Source organism: Panthera tigris, chromosome B1 (genome assembly GCF_018350195.1).
Source record: "Panthera tigris isolate Pti1 chromosome B1, P.tigris_Pti1_mat1.1, whole genome shotgun sequence".
Taxonomy (NCBI): Eukaryota; Metazoa; Chordata; class Mammalia; order Carnivora; family Felidae; genus Panthera; species Panthera tigris.
Window position 1 is genome coordinate 76,418,103 of NC_056663.1, and position 20,691 is coordinate 76,438,793.

The window sequence follows — 20,691 nt, forward strand, 5'->3', positions numbered from 1 at the left end:
TTCATACTGTTCAGTGGCTGTACCAATTTATGTTCCCACCACAGTGCACAGGAGTTCCCTTTTCTCCACATTCTCACCAACATTTGTTATTTTTTTCTTTTTGATACTAGCCATTCTGACTGGTGTGAGATAATATCTCATTGTGGTTTTGACTTATATTTTTCTAATGATTAATGATGTTGAGCATCTTTTTATGGGTCTCTTGGCTGTCTATGTATGTCTTCTTTGGAAAAATGTGTATTCAGGTACTCTGCCCAGTTATAAATTGAATTGTTTATTTTTGGGGGGTTAAGTTGTTTGGGTTATTTGTATATTTTGGATATTAACCTGTTATCGGACATCATTTGCAAATATCTTCTCCCATTGAGTAGGTTACCTTTTTTGTTTTTTGATGGCTTCCTTCTCAGTGAAAAGCTTATTTTGATATAGCCCTAATATATTTATTTTTGCTTTTTTATGGTTTCAGGTCTCAAATGTAGTTGGTCTTTAGTCTATTTTATTTGTCTGTATGATGTAAGAAAGTGGTCTAGTTTCATTTTTTTGCATGTAGTTGTCCATTTTTCCCAAAACTATGTATTGAAGAAAAAACATTTTTTTTCTATTTGTATATTCATGCCTCCTTCATCATAGATTAATTGACAATGTAAACATGGGTTCATTTTCTGGTCTCTCTATTGTGTTTCATTGATCTATATCTCTGCCTTTGTGTCAGTACCATATAGTTTTGGTTGATACAGTTTTGCAGAATAATTTGAAATCTGGGATTGTGATACCTCCAGCTTTGATCCTTTTTTCTGAAGATTCCTCTGGCTATTCAGGGTCTTTTTTAGTTGTGTACAAATCTAAGTGTATTTGTTCTAGTTCTGTGAAAAATGCTATTAGTATTTTAATAAGGATTACATTGAATCTGTAGATTCCTTTGGGTAGTATGGACATTTAACATTACTACTTCCAATCCATGAACATGGTATATCTTCCCATTTGTTTGTGTCATTTTTTCCTTCATTTTTATAGAAGATTTTTGAAACTAAATCTTGAATCTGTATTCTTTCTGTATATTTTTCTCTTTTATACTGAGTCAATATATTTATTACCATGTGAATGTAAAATTGGTAGAATACAAAATAAGTCAGATCTATTTAATAATTTAATTACAAATCTTTTTAATGTTCCTGGATTGAATTCCCCATTTTGTCTTTCATTTAGTGGTTGAAATGCAGTGTAAATGAAATACTGTGATACTGTTTTTTTTTTCTAACTTTTAAAGTAAACTTGTAATTATGAGTCAATGTGGAGTATTTTTAATTCAGTCTCCTGTTTATGCTTTCATATTTGTCATCTTTATTCTTCTTCCTCTTTTAATTTTATACTTCTTTTTTTCTCCCCTTAAACTTTTGGCTTTCATTTGACAACCTCTTATCTTAAAAAGTAAGTGTGAGACTGATGGTCAAAATTAAAGATAACTGTATTGAATCTAAGAATGATATCATTCTCTTTCCTATGATGATTCTGCATTGGTGATTAATGCACTCTGTTGTCTTGCACATTTCTTTCTTGATGTACACTTTACATGATTAGTTTTTTTCACTTTGTGAAGAGATGACTGATTAATATATCTTGAGTCATGATAGCTTAATTGCAAAGCATTAGAATGGCATTTCTCATCTCAGATGTGGTCTTTACATGCATTATGGCTTTGAACATTTTTCTAAATCCCTTTTATATATATATTTTCATCAATAGCACTGGAACAGGGAAATAGTAATGTTGACAATATATATTTTTTTAAAAAGAGGTTAGAGTGGGAGAGAGCCAAAGCATAAGAGACTGTTAAAAACTGAGAACAAACTGAGGGTTTGGGGGGTGGGAGGGAGGGCAGGGTGGGTGATGGGTATTGAGGAGGGCACCTTTTGGGATGAGCACTGGGTGTTGTATGGAAACCAATTTGACAGTAAATTTCATATATTAAAAAATAAAAAAAATAAATAAATAAAACCCCAACACAACCCCCAAAAAAATATATATATATATATTTTTTTAATTGTAGCTTTTGTAATTGTTACTTTCTTTACCTTAGAAAAAAATTTTGATAAGTAATTGTGAAAGTAATAAAATACTAGTGTAATTAACTAAAGGAATATTCTTGTCCTTTTACATGTCTAAATCACTATATTGTATCACCCAGCCGATAAGACCATAGTGCTGACTTTCCACTGAGATAACCTAGTGCCTTAATCTTGGCTCTGTCATTTACTAGCTATGTGAGCCAAGGCACCATTGCTTTATCTTAAAATCAGGATAGTAATGGTGCCTGACTATAGTAATTTTGTGAATAGTACATGGGATTTGATCAATGTAAAGTGCCTATTACCTTAAACTCATATTAAGTGTTCAACAGCACAGCTAGTGTTGTCAGTATCAAAGGGAGAACATTTTTTTGTTGTGTGTAATCTCTGGGAATATCCAAGAAATGCTTACATGTCCCACAGTTCATCTGGAACTCTCACCTCTGCCATAGGGCCTTGATCCAGACTACAGCTGTGTTAGAGTCCTGATGGTTACCTCTTTATAATTATACAAGTGGCTCTTCTAGGAAGTAGGTGTTGTTTCTTTTTTCTTGGTCAGTGCATGAACATAGATTTTTCCTTTTCTCATTTATAGGGTTAGCAATGGTAGGAAAGTATCGCAGTGAAGAAAAGAAAAATAAATCTCAGTAGTGGATATTGTATTTTCTGGAATTCACAGGCTGTGCTTCTGCCTAGGATGTTTTCTCTTGACCCTTTCTTGATCTGTTTCTCCAGGCTTGTCCCTTTGCCATCTTGCAAGGGGATAAGTCAGCTCTTCCACATCGAGAGATCCAGACCATATTCCTTCTTATAGTACAGGCCCACCTGCCTCCATTCTTGGAGAGAAGAGAATGTTGGTAGTCTTCATTCTAAATTCTCTTTTCTTTCCTCAGGTTGATTGACAATGTGACTATCATATTCATTAAGGGAAAATTCCCACCCCAATTTACTATATATGTTTTAGTATATGTTCTTTACTTGAACTATGCAGTCATATTTCTTAGTGTATTTCCAGAGTCTCATGTATTCAGTCTGGAATGCACTATTTTTAGAGATCTTTCCAATATGTGATTTAACATGTCTCACTTTCTATTTCAGCTTCTTGATAAGGGTCAGATTGAATAGCTGGGGTCACAACATTTTCTGTTCTCAGTTTTCTTCCTTCCTTCCTTCCTTCCTTCCTTCCTTCCTTCCTTCCTTCCTTTCTTTCTTTTTTAAAATTATGTTTATTATTTATTTATTTTAAATTTAAATTTATTTTAAATTTATATGTTGGTTAACATATAGTGTAACAATGATTTCAGGAATAGAATTTAGTGATTCATCACTTACATATAACACCCAGTGCTCATTCCAACAAGTATCCTCCTTAATGCCCCTCGCCCATTGAGCCCATACTCTCACCCAACACCCCACCAGCAACCCTTAGTCTATTCTCTGTATTTAAGAGTCTCTTATGGTTTGTCTCACTCTCTGTTTTTATATTATTTTTGCTTCTCTTCCCTAATGATCATCTGTTTTGTATCTTAAATTCCACATATGAGTGAAATCATATGATACTTGTCTTTCTTTGACTGACTTATTTCACTTAGCATAATACACTCTGGTTCCATCTACGTTGTTGCATATGGCAAAATTTCATTCTTTTTGATTGCTGAGTAATATTCCATTGCGTGTGTGTATCTTCTTTATCCATTCATCAGTCAATGGACATTTGGACTCTTTCCATATTTTGGCTTTTGTCGATAGTGTTGTTATAAACATAGGGTGAATGTACCCCTTTGAATCAGCACTCCTGTATCCTTTGGATAAATACCTATTAGTGCAATTGCTAGGTCGTAGGGTGGTTCTATTTTTAATTTTTTGCTGCTCTCAGTTTTCTCTGGGAAAGTTTTGCTCAGACTATCTCCATACCTATACAGGGCATATGTATACACACATTATTTTTAAACATCATACATTTCAGAGTCACTTGTGAAAGTAAAAGTGCTGTCATTGTTGGGGCAAAGGAAGACCATTTAAGCCAATGTTTCTGCCTTGCATTGAAGATTGTAAGTGATCCTTCTCTAGCTTTAAAAAACAGAGCTATATTGCTGGGCACTCCACTAAATGTGGGAAGCTAGAAAAAACAAAGGACTGCAGCATAGGTAAGATTGAACTCATACTTATGAGCAGCACTTATCAAATTAAATCCAAAATGAAAAATATTTTTTCTTTGTATCTTCCAGTATATTCTAATCATGTAAAATATATTCTTGATAGAAGGCTATACCTCTTAATACTATTGAAAAAATCTCTTGTAAGAAAAGATTTGAATAGATTTTTTTATGAATATATGTAGTCTGTGTTTAAACTTTTAGTTTACCATATGTCCTGGTTGTCTTAACAGTTGACCAAATTGTGTGTTAGTGTAAAAATTGCCTTTTCCTAATGAATTTTAAAATAAATATAGAGAAGAAAGTAAGCTAACTTAAAGTCTTCATAGTGTATTTCATACACATCACTTAAAAATTGCTCACATGAAATTAGAATTTTGTCTTCCGTTATTTCTGGTTTATTAGTGTGCAAAGTAAAGTTCCAAATATAAAATGAGTTATTTTATCATAGAAAGGAAGATGGCAGTACTTGAGTTGATAAAATAGATCCCTTCTATTTATCTGTTGGACTAGTCCTGCTTAAATATGGTCTGCTGAGCAAATTGTTTATAACAAGTCCACAAAGAGGTAAGTACAGAAATTAAATGAGTATTTAGAAACTTTTATAGCTTGAATGTCTGGCAATGTCAGAATACTTTTTAAAGCATCATTTTTTTAAAGTAAAAATAAAAACTGTTTCTTTATTACAGATAGTTTGAGAGCAGTTCCTAAAAACCAGTTCATATTCAGTTGTGTCATTTTGAATTAGTCTATGTTAACAATATGTTTGAATAAGAATTGAAGAACTTGTAGCAATATAACAGTATTCTATTGATACAAATATAGTTAAGTATATGTTGAATGATATATATAAACTTTTGAGTAATAATTTTCTTTGGAAAGAAATAGGTAAAAACACATAGGCACCCAAGGCCTTTTAGGGTACCTAGACCTAATTCTAACATGGAATGGGGGATCTGTCCCCCACGCCCACACAACACCAAGCAATTCTCAGATATGAGGGTGTGTAGGAACTCAGATTTGACATGACACTGTGTATCCAAAATTAGCATCACATTCCACAGGTTAAGGGTTCAGTTATGCAAGACTGCTTCTCACTCTCCACTTCAGATGCCCAGCCCCAGGCTGTTACCTGTGCTTCTAACAAACTGGCTACATATTGGAGGTTCTAAATACTTCCCTTTTAGTTTCAATTAATTTGCTAGAGCTGTTCGCAGAACTCAGGGAAACACGTATATATACCAGATTATTAAAGGATATGATAAAGAGTATGAATCAACAGCCAGATGAAGAGGTACATAGGGTGAGCCCCTGAACAAAGGAGCGTTGGCTCTTGGGGAGGTTGGGGCTTGACTTGATGACATGGGGAAACCATCTGGTTCCCCAAACCAGAAGCTCTCCAAAAGAGACCAAAGAGCTGTCCTTTTGGGTTTTTATGGAGGCTTCATTTTATAGTCATGTTTGACTAAGTTATTAGCCATTGGCTGATTTAACCTCTGTTCCCTCTCCACTTCCAGAAAGTCAGAGGAGAGGTGGGAACAGAAAATTGCCAACACGTTAACCACATGGTTGGTCTTTCTCAGAATCAGCCCCCAACCTGTGGGGGGGAGGGGTGGGTCCAGTAGTCACCTCATTAATGTAACAAAAGACACCTTTATAACCCTCAACACTTAAGAAATACCAGGGGTTTCGAGAGTTGTAAGCCAGGAACTATGGGTAAAGACCAATTATATATTGTGGTCTTCTGAATGACCACATATACGTGACTTATAAATCACAATATTGCACAAAGAAAATATAAACAGGTGTCTATTGGGAGATTTAAGAAGAGAGGGCTGTGTGAATTACATGTCTTATTTTGTTACTCTTTTTAAAAAGGTGTTTATTTGAGCTGTTCTCTTTTTTGCCTTTTTATTTTGCTGTATTTTATTTTTTCTATCTTAAATAAGCCTTTCCTTCTTGGTGAATAGTTATGTAGCCTTTAAGTTCTGTTTGAAACTCTCTCAGATTCTGGATAGTTCTTTCTTGCTTGCTCCTCCCAAATACACCATATGTATCTCTCTTAGCAGTTTTCTCATATTGTATTTATTTTTAATCTCCTGTTTCTCAGATATACGGAGATGGTAGAAGAAAGGGACTGTTTGCTGTGTAATTTGTTCATTTCATGACTAAGCCTATAATAAATGTTAGATGTTACTTACTATATGCCTGGAAAGTTCTAATTGTTTCATTTCTATTCTTATCTGATCCTTCCAAAAAACATATCATGTTATATCCTTTTTTTATATGAGGAAACTGAGGCACAGAGGTTTAAATAATTTGCCTAACCATGAATGTGTCACATCTAAGATTTAAATTTAAGTATTTGGCTGTAAAGTCTGTTCTAAACCACAGTGTTAATTATGGTTTAATCACTTTTTTTTATCTCTTTGGTTTTCATGCTTCTTCATAAAATACTTAAAATTGAAATTTAAATGTAAGACTTACCTGTTTGTAGTAGTGTATGTATTTGATCATATTAACCTAATACAAGTAAGAAACTCTAGTTTTGTGTTCTTAAAAAATCTGGTTAGGTAGTTAGTTATGTTGAGTTAAAAGATGATAGGATTTGCTTAAGATCATCTAGCTCTTGTGCAGATTAGCAAAAAGCAAAGGTTAAGACATTGAAATTTCTTGATTTTCTCCATGTTTATGTGTGTGTATGTATGTGTGTACAATTATATACTTTTTTGTAATGATATGTTTCTCATATTATGACTTTTAAAAACACAATGATTGAGTTTAACCCTATCTGTTTAAATTCCAAGTTAATTTTATTGATCACAGGTAATAATCACATTTTACTTTATTTACTTACGGGTATATGATGTCTGCAGGCTTTATATGAAATCAGTTTGTTTAAGTTAATATTTAGCATAATGAAAGTTGCAAGACAAGTTACAAATACTGTGTAAAAGCATTTTAGTGTAAGTTTTTTAATCAAAAGTCTAAAGTAAAAACACCTTTATTAATCTCCAAATTATTTTAAAATATTGTTTGAAGACTAGTGTTTGTAGAGATAAAAACCCAACACATTTTGTCCAGTCCGTTAAAACAATAAGAAATAGAAGAGATACTTTGATAAGTGATCTGCCTGTTTTAACCTTGAATGCTATTATCGGGGGGATGATGCTATATCTGTTTCATTGGCTTAGGCTTTTTCATGCTGAGAGAAATCAATACTTTGAGGCGTTGGATGACAGAGGAATCACTTCAGAATTAAAGGGGGCTGTCACACATTGTCATTGGTTGACTTTCGTTTTCTGTTGAGGTTGTTAAGCTTTCATTTTTCTAAGTCTTTTTCAGGAGTCTTTGTAAGATTTCTGTGGTTAACTTTTTATTTTTTATTTTTTTAACTATTAGACTTTAAATCTGAGTTAAGGGATCAAGGACAAAGACATCCAAAAGTCAAATATTGAAAAGCTTCTTTAGTTGTCCCTTAGGTGATTTTCTTTTTAAATGTTTTCCCATGAGATAAGTAATTTATAGTGTAAGAGATTTTGAGATAAATTGGGAATTAAGGTAGTGCATTTAAAGGTGTTTACCAGAAGGTATGTTTAATTAACTAAAAATGTAATACTCTATGTGTAGCTGAAAGAAAAAAGGTAGAACCATATCTCCTAACATGGAATGATTTATAGTTTGATTCCAGTTATATGGGAACTATATATTACTGTTAATAGTTAATTACCCCTGTAGAAAACAACTAGCCAGCCTGGGAGGAGATAGAAGGCTGAACTTTCTTTTTATTTCACGTCATTACTTTTTTGTTTTTATTTATTTTTTTTATTTTTAAAATTTTTTTAATGTTTATTTACTTTTGAGACAGAGAGACACAGCATGAGCAGGGAAGGGGCAGAGAGAGAGGGAGACACAATGTGAAGCAGGCTCCAGGCTCTGAGCTGTCAGCATAGAGCCCGACGCGGGGCCCAAACCCACGAACTGTGAGATCATGACCTGAGCCAAAGTCGGACGCTTAACCGACTGAGCCACCCAGGCACCCCACTTTTTTGTTTTTAAAAGCAAGTATATGTTTCTTAAAAAAAAGTTTAAAATATAAAACTTGTAAAACCAATATAGTTCAAGTGCTTATTTAATACTAAAGCCTTATATAATATTTTTAAGATTTTAGCCTTGAACTTTTTAACTGGGATTTATTTTTATTTCATGATAATATGCAGACTTAATGAAAATTTGCTTAATAATCTGTTTCTCGTAAAACATACTGAAACAACTCTAGAAACAGTGTGCACTTAACAGTATTCATTTACCTCCTTTTCTTGACTAAAAGAAAGTGCTTGGGAGAAGCCCTTTATGTTTATCCAATCAATTCCTTTTTGCCCCATTGAGCTAAATATTGTTCTGATTTTATGGAATGACTTATTTGCTTGTTTTTACTTTCCAAACTTAAGTATATGTCTTTTAGTATTGTAATTTCTTCAGCAGTTTTTGAACTTTATATGAATGGAATCATGAAGCATGTGTTTTGATGTAGCATTATTGAACATTTTTGTGAAATTGAATGTTACATTTTTCCTATGTCATTTTCAATGCTGTATGGTATACCATTACATGAATAGATGATTAGTTTTTCATAATCTCTTCTACTCTTTTAATTAGGTTGTTTCCAGTTTTTAACTATCGTGATAGTTTTAATAGCTTTACAAGTCTTTTGGTGTAAATACTTATGCATTTCTGTAGGGTAGACTTACTTGACTGTAAAGTATTTATGGTTTCAATTTTAATAGCTATTGCCATAGTATCTTGCAAAAGTGTGTATCACTACCAATATCAGTGCATAGCTGTTCCCATACTCCACATTGTCATGAAAAATCGATCAGTACTTTTTGTCTTAGTATTCTAGTAGTGTTCTGGTAACTTCATTTTTTTTTATTTGGATTTCATTTACGAATGAAGCTATGTATCTTTTCTCCTTGTTATATATTTATTTTTTAAAAAAGTATTTTTGTAGTACGTGTTTGTCTCTTACCCAGTTTCTTATTGGTTACATGTTTTTTCTTTATTGATTTGTAGAGGGTATTTACCTATTTGATATATGGGCAGATTTTTTGGATATATTTGAACTACTTTCTTCCCTGTCAGTAGTACCCTATTCACTTTTTTAAAACGTGTGAAATAAATTTTATTGAAGTATAGTTTATATATAATGAAATACATCCATTTTAGGTATATAATTTAATGAGGTTTGACTAGTGTATACACTTGTGGAACTGTCATAGTCAAGTAACAGAAAGTTTCTGTCATCTCCGAGAATTCCCCTGTGATTCATTTTGGTCAGTTCCTCTTTACGTATATACGCCCAACCCCTGGCAACTGCTCATCTGGTTTTTGCTATTACAGATAGTTTTGTATACTATATAATTTCATATAAATGGAATTATATAGTAGGTACTCTAATGGATTCTAGTGGATTCTTCTGGTCAGCATGCAGTTTTTGGTACTCATCCATATTATTATGTATATCACTCATTTGTTTCTTTTTATTACTGAGTAGTATTACCTTACCCATTCAGGTTTAGATGGATATTGGGTTACCTCTAATGTTTGGCTTTTATGAAATGCACTAGGGGCATTTTCATGCAATATAGTTTTGTGAAAATATGTTCTTCTTTATTTTGAGGAAATACCTAGGAGTGGAATTGCTAGGTGCTGTTCTGAGTATATTTTTAAATTTGCAAGAAACTGCCAAACTATTTTCTAAAGTAGTTGTGGATTTTACAGTCTAACCAGCTAGGTAGGTACAAGAGTTCCGCTTGCTCCATAGATCCTTGCCAATATTTGACGTTGCCGGGCTTTTAAATTTTATCCCTTCTATTGCGTATCTAGTGATAGCTTATTGTGGTTTTTATTTGAGTTTCCCTGTTGATTAAGCATCTTCTCATGACTTATTAGTCATTTGTATATCTTTTGTGAGGTGTCTGTTCAAATTCTTTGCCTATTATTTTATTTTTTTCCTCCTTTTTTAATTTAATTTTTTTTTTTTACTTGAAACAACAAACATTTATTATTTCTCATGATTCCTCCTTTTTTTTTACAACTTAAACTTTAGTTACTTAACCTATCGTGCTGTGTTGGTTTCCTGAGTAGAATTCAGTGATTCATCGCTTATGTATAACACCCAGTGCTTCTCACAACATGTGCCCTCCTTAGTACCTATCACCTATCTAGGCCATTTCCTACCCACCCTCTGTCAACCTGTAAGGGTCTCTTGTGGTTTATTTCCCTCTCTTCTCTTCACCCCCTCATTCCCATATGTTCATCTGTCTTGTTTCTTAAATTCCACATAAGACTTTCTTTGTCTTTCTTCAATTCCACATATGACCTACTTGTCTTTCTTTGATTGACTTATTTCGCTTAGCATAATACATTCTAGCTCCATCCATGTCATTGCAAATGTTTTTGTCCATTACTTTAAATTGGATTGTTTGCCTTTTTGAGTTGTAAGAGTTTTTCATTTATCTTGTAAGAAAATTAATTGCTAGTTGTATGTATGGTGAATATTTTGTCCCAGTTTGTGGCTTATCTTTTCATTTTCTAAATGGTACCTTTTAAAGAGAAGATTTTATAGATTTTGGTAAAGTTTAATATATTAGTTTCTTTATAGTTATGATTTTCTTTTATAGTTCCTTTTATGTCTAAAAATGTCACTGTAAGAATTTTCTGCCTACCCCAGGGTCATAAGATTTTCTGCTATGTTTTCTTCTAGAGAAGTGTTATAATTTTTGTATCTAGATCGTTGATTCATTTTGAATTAAACATTTTGTTTATAGTATTAAGGGAAGACTAGTTTCTTTGTTTTGTGAGTGGCCGGATGTTCTAGCACCATTTGTTCAAAAGATATTCTTTCTTAATTTAACAAGATAAACTCTTAATTTCACATTTTATAGCATTATTTAAATCGTGTAAATTCTGCAGGGTTTTTTTGTTATGTAAAACTGTTTTGTTATTGTTTTCTTTTGTTCATGTATTTTATTTTTTTAAGTTTATTTATTTTGAGAAAGAGAGTGAGGGCGCATATTCGAGCTGTGGAGGGGCAGAATGAGAGAGAAAGAGAGAGAGATGAATCCCAAACAGGCTGTAAACTGTCAGCCTAGAACCTGATGTAGGGCTGCATCTCAGGAACTCTGAGATCATGAGCTGATCTGAAATCAAGAGTCGGATGCTCAACTGACTGAGCCAACCAGACATCTTGTTCATATGTTTTAGAATCAGCTTGTCAATAACCATAAGAAAAGCTGCTTAATTTTTAATTAAGATTGTGTTGAATCCATAAAATCAATTTGAAGAAAGTAGGTATTTTGACAATTTGAGGTTTTAAAATCTACTAAACATTGTCTACTTTTCCACTTAGTTTTCTTTAATTTCTATTAGCAGTGTTTTATAGTTTTCATTGTATAGCTTTGTATATTTTTAAGTTTATTTTATATTTTAATGCTTTTGTTAATATTATTATTTTCATTTTCCAGTTGGGTATTGCCATTATGTAGACCTTATATATCAATATATTGACCTTGTATCTAAGAATCTTGTCAGCCTTACTTACAAGTTTTAGTGTTTTTTCCCAGAACCTTTAGGATTATTACATACATGAACATATCTACAAATACTGTGTTACTCTTTTTTCAAACTGTGTTTTTATTTCTTCTTTTAATCTGTCATTTGAACTGATTTGAACCCTGTTACAATATTGAGTGGAAGTCACGAGAGAGAGGACATACTTGTTTTATCCCCAGTTTTAGTTGAATGATATTCATAGATGTGCTTCCTAAGGTTTAGAAAATCTCTTTCTATTCCTAGTTTGTGGAGTGTCGTTTTGTTTTTTTTAATCATGAAATGGTACTGAATGTTGTAAAATGCTTCAAAAAAAACTGGTGTGATATGTTTTCTTCTTTTTTTGTTATATGGTGAATTATACTGATTGATATTCAGATATTAAATCAATCTTCCATTTCATGGTTAAACTCTTCATCATGGTGTGTATGCTTAATTTTATGTATAGCTGAATGCTAATGTTTTATTATGGATTTTGTGTTTATTTACACAAATTAGATTAGTTTTTTTGTTTTCTATTCCCATATTGTAAAGTTAATCTCAGTATATTGCTTAGCTTCTATCATGTGAAAAGTGTTTAAGGTTTGTATTATTTCTTCCTTAAATATTTAAAATTTTATAATATAAGATTTAAAGCTGTACATTTTCATTTAAATTCTGCCTTATCTAATTATCACAAATTTTTCTAATTTTCCTGGTGATTTTATCTTTGATCCATCAGTTATTTGGAATTGAACTATTTAATTTTCGATTATTTTGGAACTTTTTACATTTTTTTTCAGGCTGTATATTCTGCTAAAAATCAAAAGGACCTCTATCTGCATTTCTCTCTCTGAGTAACTTCCTTTTCTCTAGTCATTTATCCTTCATATTTCTATCTTACCTTCTCAATAGACATCTTTAACCTTGTTTCACATATAAAAGCTATAGGAGAAATAGGTTTCCTAACTCTTGAAAATGTCTTAAAAATAGATATTTGGGGAATAGCATAAGATCCAAGTGTATGTGGCCTAAGGATTCATAGGCAGGCATGTTGAAAGGTAATATACCACACTGATGAATTATAGAAGGCCACAAGGCCTTAGCTAGTAAAATTTGGTCCTAATTGTTCATTATTTTAGACAATTATTTATTTTTTAAAGAGTAGGGTATATATGTGTCAAAACCAAAATAAATTCTTAAGTAATTCTGGGACTGTTTGTAAGAGAGCAATTAAAAGATTATTTCAAGAACTGAGTTGTGAACTTACAAAGATCTGTCTTAGGATGGTGGTAAGAGTGATAAGTGGTAAGAAGTAAATGAGTTTTGCTGAAATGGGATGAAGAGATATGAAGAAAGGGAAACTGAGAAGTCACAGATGAGAGAAGTATAGTAGCATGTTTGGGATAAAGATGGTAATTGCAGTGTTGTAAATTTTGAATTTTAGGTGCTTATTGGATAATTGGAGACTATCTTGCATTTAGAAATGTGGGCTCAGAGTTCAGGAAAACAGCTCAGGCAGATATGAAAAATTTGAAATGTGGCTCTCAATAGTAAATAGGAGATGATGTGGGAGTGAATGATATTGCCAAAGGACATTTGGCAAAGCCTTAAGGAAATGCCAGAATTTCATAATGAGAAATAATAAAGGAAAAAGTTTGACCATCAGGAAGGAAGCAATGACAGGAGGATACTAGAGGAATCTGCATTGTTTGTTTTAAGTTTATTGCTCCCTGACCTTTCATGCAAAGGACAATAGTGAAGTTAGGTAGAGATGTAGCATCTGGAAGGAAAGACTGAATGTGATACTGTCTTTATGTTTTCATTTACATTTAAAAAATTATAAATGGCCAGTCTAAATTGTTTCTGTCTTCAGTTATTATTTTATCTTTTCCCTGCAATTAAATTAATTTCTTTTAAGAAGTAGGTTTGTCTTATATTTATTTATTCTACAGTAATAAGTCTTACATTTCTTTAGCAATAATCAAATATATTTGAACTATCATTTCCCAGGATGCTTACTTCTTTTCTTTTTAGATTCAGATATTTTTGTTTAGGTTCAGATATTTTTCTGGTCATGGTTGTGATGTCATATTACCCAGTTTACGTGTTGCGTGTTGCTTAAAAATGGGAAAACTGAAAAGTTGGTGTAAAGTAAAACTGAGTGGAAGTATTAGACCTGGCTGTTGATTCTATTGACAGGACAGTAGGGTTTCTTGGTGTACCTCCACTCAGTCTCCAACCACAAGCACATATACATTCACAAATATATACTCCAGCAGTAAGTAATATGTATTTGATCTTGAAGCAAATATTCCTCATCTGTTCTTCACTGTGAATGATATACCATACAAAGAATATATTATTGGTTTCTAATAGAACGTGTTCAAATTACATTTTAAAGATTTTTTAAAAATAGATATAAGTTCATTATATCTTTAGAAAACATTCTTGTTTGGTTTCCTTTTATCATGTTTTAAGGTCAGAATGTGACTCTAATGTTCCACAATGAGACAGAGATTGATAATCGGGAAAGAATAGCCCTTTAATGTGATTTATATCTATAGATTTTATGTCAGATATGAAAAGTTGCTGTTTAAATTGTAAAGGAGGATCCATTAAAGAACACTTTAAACCATTTTACTATTTAGCTTACCTTAGACTCTTATGTTTAGAATTATGTCTTTCCAAGCACAGTCTAATAACTTACCAAATGTTTACAAAGTAAATTTGCTAAAATTAAATTATTCTAATATTAATAACAGAAAAAGAAGCTATTCAAAAAATTTTTTTGCTGTTTTTAGTACTGTTTAATATTACTGTATATGGTGTTGAGGGGAGTATTAAAGCCAATAATTTTCTAATTTTCATCATTAATTTCCTCTTATCAGGTGAGGTTAGGGCAGATTTATGGATATAGTGTTGAATGTTGAAGATATAAAAATCTTCAAATGTTTACCATTTTGTCTTTTTGATTTTAGTGTATGGTTGAGTTAGATATGAAATAACCCTATAGCATGCTGCCTGGTTCTTTAATCTATCTCTGAAAATAACACATAGCAGTTGATATTTTTGTTGCAATGGAAATAATTCCCTAGTTATCTTCACTTAAACTGCTGCTTCTTCGAGTATTTCTTAATCATATTTTTTTATTTTCTCAAATCATATTTTTGACAAATCGAATTGTGTTATGGCTTGACTCAGTGTTTTTTGATATGTGCAATATGATATTTTCCTTTAATTTCTTATAAATTATTCTAGTTCCTAACATGATTTGTTTTCTCCACATCAGTGTTTAAGTAAAATAAATAATTTGCTTTTACCAGTGTACAAAAAATACGAGGTTGCCCCAAATCTTCCAGTTGTCCAATTCTTAGAGCTAGTAGAATCCCTTCATTTTGCAGGTGAGGACAATTAGACCTGAAGAAGCAAAACAAATTAGTTGCCCAAGACTGCTAGGAGATACTTCCAAGGATGATACTTCAATCTGGTTTTTACTTTGCTTTTCCATCTCATGTTTATTTGTGTGTGTGTGTGTGTGTGTGTGTGTGTGTGTGTGTGTGTGTGAGATACATATTCATATATGTTCTCAAACCCTTCCATTTTCTTTCTTCCTTCATAGCAGTTTGGATGTTCCTCTAATTACTTTTGGTATATGTTATTATTAAAAATAATTTTTAGAGGCACCTTTATAGCTCAGTTGGTTGAGCATCTAACTCTTGATTTCAGTTGAGGTCATGATAACAGGGTTGTGGGATTGAGCCTCATGATGGGCTCCTCACTGAGCATGTAGCCTGCATAAGATTCTCTCTTCCTCTCTCTGCCCCTATCCCCTGCTCGTGCACACAGTCTATCCCTCCCTCTCTCTCTCTAAATACAAAAAGTAAACACATGAAAATTAAAAAAAATCAGTTTTTAGCTTTAGTAATTTAATGTCAGTAATATACTTTTATTACCACTTCCCTCCTACCAATCTGAAGGGAATGGGGATTCTCCCAGGCAAAGGCTATCAAGATAATGCAACTTTGATCCCCATTGGCTAGTGCTTTGCATAGACTAAGAAATATTTGATTCCTTAGTCATATACATAAACACCCTATCAGTTGGGTTGTTTTTGATGTTATGAAAGGAAAACCTAATTCATACTGGCCAATGAATAAAGAGGAGTTTATAGAGTCTCATAAAAAGTCTAAAAGAAAAAGTCTCAGCAGAAAGTCTAAAGATAGGCTAGTATTTGACTCAGAAGTTCATGATTCTCTTTGGAATAAGCTCTATGTTTCTGTAATTCTCATAGCTCTGCTCACTTTGGGTTTTGGCTGTATCCCCAGGCTAGCCTTCTTCATGGTATAGAGAGAGCTTTCAACACTCCTGGAATTAAGGTACTTCCATATTTTACACCCTAACAAGAAGGAAAGAAATTTCCAACAAAAGTTTTGACCATCTTAATGCATCAGTTAGGTTGAGTGCCTTCCCCTGAGCTAGTTTGTCATTGTGGGTGTAATGATTACCCAAACTGGTCTAGGATAGTTAGTGCCCTCTCTTTTTATTGGGGCAGTGCTAGGGGGTAGTGTGTGGCAACAATATACTTGAACCAGAATACAGTAGAACGGCAGGAAATCACAATGTATATCATACACATAAACTAGTAATATGTGTTCCAACATCAAATTTTTATAACTTCCCATTGGTTATGTATACATGTGCTTGTGTATGAGAACTTGCATTTGGAAGTTAAGAGGAGGAGCCCAGTAGGTTCTGTGAATAGAATTAAAGATAAAGTTTACATTAATCTTTGCTTTCCTGTTTTTAGCAATATATTAACTAGTCAGTATAATAATAACACCAGGAGAATCTGAATTTCAGAAGAAATAATTGTCTTAAAACTTAGTGATTATACTGTATCTGGTTATTGCTAATGAATCCTAACATTTTTTGGTAAAATTGATGATATCAAAGACAGCACTTTTCAAACTTTAATATATAAATCACCTTGGGTTCTTATTAAGATTTGGATTCTGATTTAGTAGGTGTGGACTAGGCCTATAATTCTGCATTTTTTATAAGTTCCTGGGTGGTTCCAGTACTGCTGATTCATTTTGCATAGCTGCGGTTTAAAAGAGCAAACTTTTTGTCATCTTGTAAGGTTGTTGAGAATTAGCCCGGTTTACTATTGCAAGCCACCAGTGTCTGTTTTCTGGACCTCTGTGGTGGCCTCATGACTGGTCTCTCTTCTTAACTTTTCTTCTGCTATAATCCACTCTTTATTTTTAAATATTTGTTTATTTTTGAGAGAGAGAGAGAGGGAGAGAGAGAGAGGGAGAGAGAGAGAAAGAGAGCGCACAAATAGGGCAGGGACAGAGAGAGAGGGAGACACACAATCTGAAACAGGCTCCAGGTTCCAAGGTGTCAGCACAGAGCCTGATGTGGGGCTCAAACTCATGAACTGTGAGATCAGGCCTGAGCCGAAGTCACTTAACTGACTGAGCCACTTAGGTGCCCCTATAATCTATTCTTTAAATAGACCTATAGAGATCATTTTAATATATATATCAATCACATCACTCTCCAGCTTAAAAATTTCCTCCGGTATCCCACTGCATTAAATTAAAATCTAAACTCCTTAGTGTAGTGACTCAGTACTAAATGGTGCAGCCCCTGCCTGCTTCTCCAAACTCATTTTTTACTCTCCTTCCTCTGAGTCACTTTGCCTGGAGTGCTTTGTAGCCCCATTCTTGCTACTTGTAAAGTGGATCCCTGCATCTTCACATGGTTGGTGTCTTCCAGTTATTTAGGTCTCCTTAAAAACAACTTCTGAATGTATCTTATAAATGACTTCAGAGAAATAAATTCTTGGGGGATTGTTGTACTGGGGTAGTAGATCACTAAATCTCAGTTCAGTTAATGAGGGATATAAAAGTAATTTTAAAGTTTTGGTTGGTTCAGTTCATGTTAGAGGTTATTTTATTGTATGTTGTATGTTCTTATAGTATTAATAGATGTTTATTTTTTCCTATTCAAGTCACTGTGTGCCCAGTATTCTGCAGACAAACGAGAAGATGAGAAGATGTGTGATCATTTGATAAGAGCAGCTAAATATCGAGACCATGTGACAGCAACTCAGCTAATCCAGAAAATTATCAACATTCTCACAGACAAGCATGGAGCCTGGGGAAATTCTGCAGTGAGGTAAAGGGATACCTTTAGGATTTGACCACTGATTTTCTACAGAAGGCCTAGGTTTAGATAAATAACTTTGGATATGATCAAGGCCAGATGACCACAGTAATAATTTAACTTTGTATTTTATCATCTACTATGAATGAGGGGTAGAAGAAAAGGATAGGAGAAAATCAGTATGGGTATAGTTAGGGATCGTTACAGATATTTTAGTTCCTTCAACTACTTCTAAAAGAATATTTGTTCATATACTTATTCTTTTTGAAGTTAACTTTTAAGGGAAATAGTTAACAAACTGTTTTATTAGCTATACTTATATCTGAATTTGCACAAATACAATATTTTAAGAAACTATTCCCTGTTTTACATTTTTGAGTTTATAAACACATAAATTTGAAAATATCAGTATGTGTTCTTTTGAACTGCCTTGTAAATTTTAAGACTATGATAATTAAATGCCTTCTTTAAAATTTTATTCACTATATCTTCCTCTTTGTTAGATTCTCAAAGTAAACATGCTGTTATTTTATTTGAAATTTCCAGAAACAAAATAATTAAGTTACCTTCTAAGGCAACTTAGACTAATTATAAAATATGATTTTATTGGAATTTTTTATGCTATAAATCTTAACATGTTTGACTCATTTAAGTTTTGTTAATGAAAATGTTCTGTAATTTCCCTTTAGAAAGACATTTTTTTAGCTTCTCATTTTTACATAACTTTTTCTAGAAGACAACAAAAAATGAAAATAGTAAATTGTGTATTATGTATAGGTGTAACTAGTTTCCACTTTTTTAAGTAGCTTATGCATCTAACAAACATCTACGTCTACTTTTAGAAATTTTCCAGTATACAGAAAATAATGTTAATTTTTTCAAGTCAGATTTAAAACTGAGTAGAAAGCGACCTGTTATGGGAAATTTTTGTTTTGACTACAAGTATGCACCAATATAGAGTAGATATATCTTATACTTATTATTAAGAATACTTAAAAGTATTAAGAATACTAAAATAAGTTACATTTCAGGACATATCATTTTTGGTGTTTAGAGGAAGGAATACAGGTCAAGGACTTGAGGGCAAAAGGACTGAATAAAGGCAGGAATAGCATTTGTTTAATTTTATTCTTGTTGATCTCAGCTACAAGGGTGTCATGGAAATGACATGAATTACTGGGTCAGAGCTTTCTGGTGCCTTATCTTACAACATGTAAAAGCCTATGGGTGTGCGTTTGGGGCAGAGTGCAGGTTCGGGGGAAAGGGGTGTATTGAGGGTTTTGCAGTTTCAAGATACCTTAATGTTACAGATGTAGTCATTTTATAATCAGGCCCTGAATAAATTAGGATGTTACTTTGACATACAGTGCCTGGCACATATTGGGAGCTCTGATATGTGTTGAATTTTTTAGAAGTATTTTTTTCTTCTTAAATGGAGGTTTTATGATTTTAAAATTGAAAACCCTTAAGTAACTTATGCCAAGTATGTCATTTCATGAGATCAAAATTTTTTCTAATGATATCTTTACTTCTGTATAGCACAGTATACCTGCACTATCAACATGAAAGCATTGGTTTTCTGAAGTGATTTTGGTGTAATAAAGTATCTTGGAGAACTAAGATACTTTAGTATCTTAGATGGACTGTGAAATGTATGGACTGTAATAAAGTATCTTGGAGAACTAAGATACTTTAGTATCTTAGATGGACTGTGAAATGTATTTATGTAGAAATAATTAGTATTTCTGTAATAGAGTTGTTTGAAGCCATCAACTCTTATTTTATATAGCTAAAAACAATGAAGTAAATTCTGAAATTATAATACTTCAAAAAACACACATAAAATACATATTTTACTTTTTTTATTTCCAAACGAAAGCAGCTGTCAAACTGTTAGCTTTTAAGTGTGTACATTTTTAATTAAAAGCAACAACAAAAGATGTATCATCAAAAGGAAAACTAATATTAGTGAATTGTTAGTTTTCTACACATCTCATAACTTAGATTTTATTCAAAACAATACTATAGCAAAGCACATTGCCTGCATACTAATCTTTATTTTGTCATTATATTTAGTTCTGTGTTACATTCAACTGTTACTTGTTAAGAATACCTGGCTGTTCCTTAATGCTTTTAATACACTTTTCTTAAAATGGTTCTTTTCAGTGTCCCAATTAAAGTGAACTTGTAGACCCTGGTGCTTCTTTTTTAGATAACTGCAAAAAAAAAAAAAAAAGTAGTTGATAAAATGTATGCTGGCTCACCATTCTTTGACAGTGGTTAACTATTCTCTGATTTCCCTCGTATGAGGCTTGCATAATCAGCTTGTAAATTATGGGCATGGTTGTAATAAATGAGACTAACACAGTGTACTTTGTTCTTCACTTAGCATAATTCTAGAAAACATAAATGGCATTAGAGAGAAATCAGAGTCCTACTGTAGCTATAATGCATTTAACTATCCTAAGCCTGTTAAAAGAAATATGCACAATGAGCAAAATTTCAGTAAAGAGGATTAAATTATTTTAAGTGTAATTTCTTTGTGTTATATCTAAAGAATCTTAGTAGCATTTTGTCTTATAAATTCAATCATAGTACAATATTTAGAAATTTCATTTGTGGCATTTTTTATTTTGACCCTCCTTTGGAATCCACATAATTTGCTTGTAGCCATGGCTATGTAGGCCTAATACTTTCCCATTAAT

General features: G+C 32.5%; 1 protein-coding gene across 3 annotated transcripts in view; it reads left to right on the forward strand.

Annotated features, from left to right (window-relative positions):
- Nucleotides 1-20,691, forward strand: part of LRBA (LPS responsive beige-like anchor protein) — a 781,201-nt gene that overhangs the window by 376,753 nt on the left and 383,757 nt on the right. For all 3 annotated transcript variants that reach the window (XM_042983782.1, XM_042983784.1, XM_042983783.1), the window contains one exon: nt 17,832-17,998. In XM_042983782.1, the coding sequence (XP_042839716.1) occupies nt 17,832-17,998 (167 nt within the window). The remainder of the gene's footprint in view (nt 1-17,831; nt 17,999-20,691) is intronic.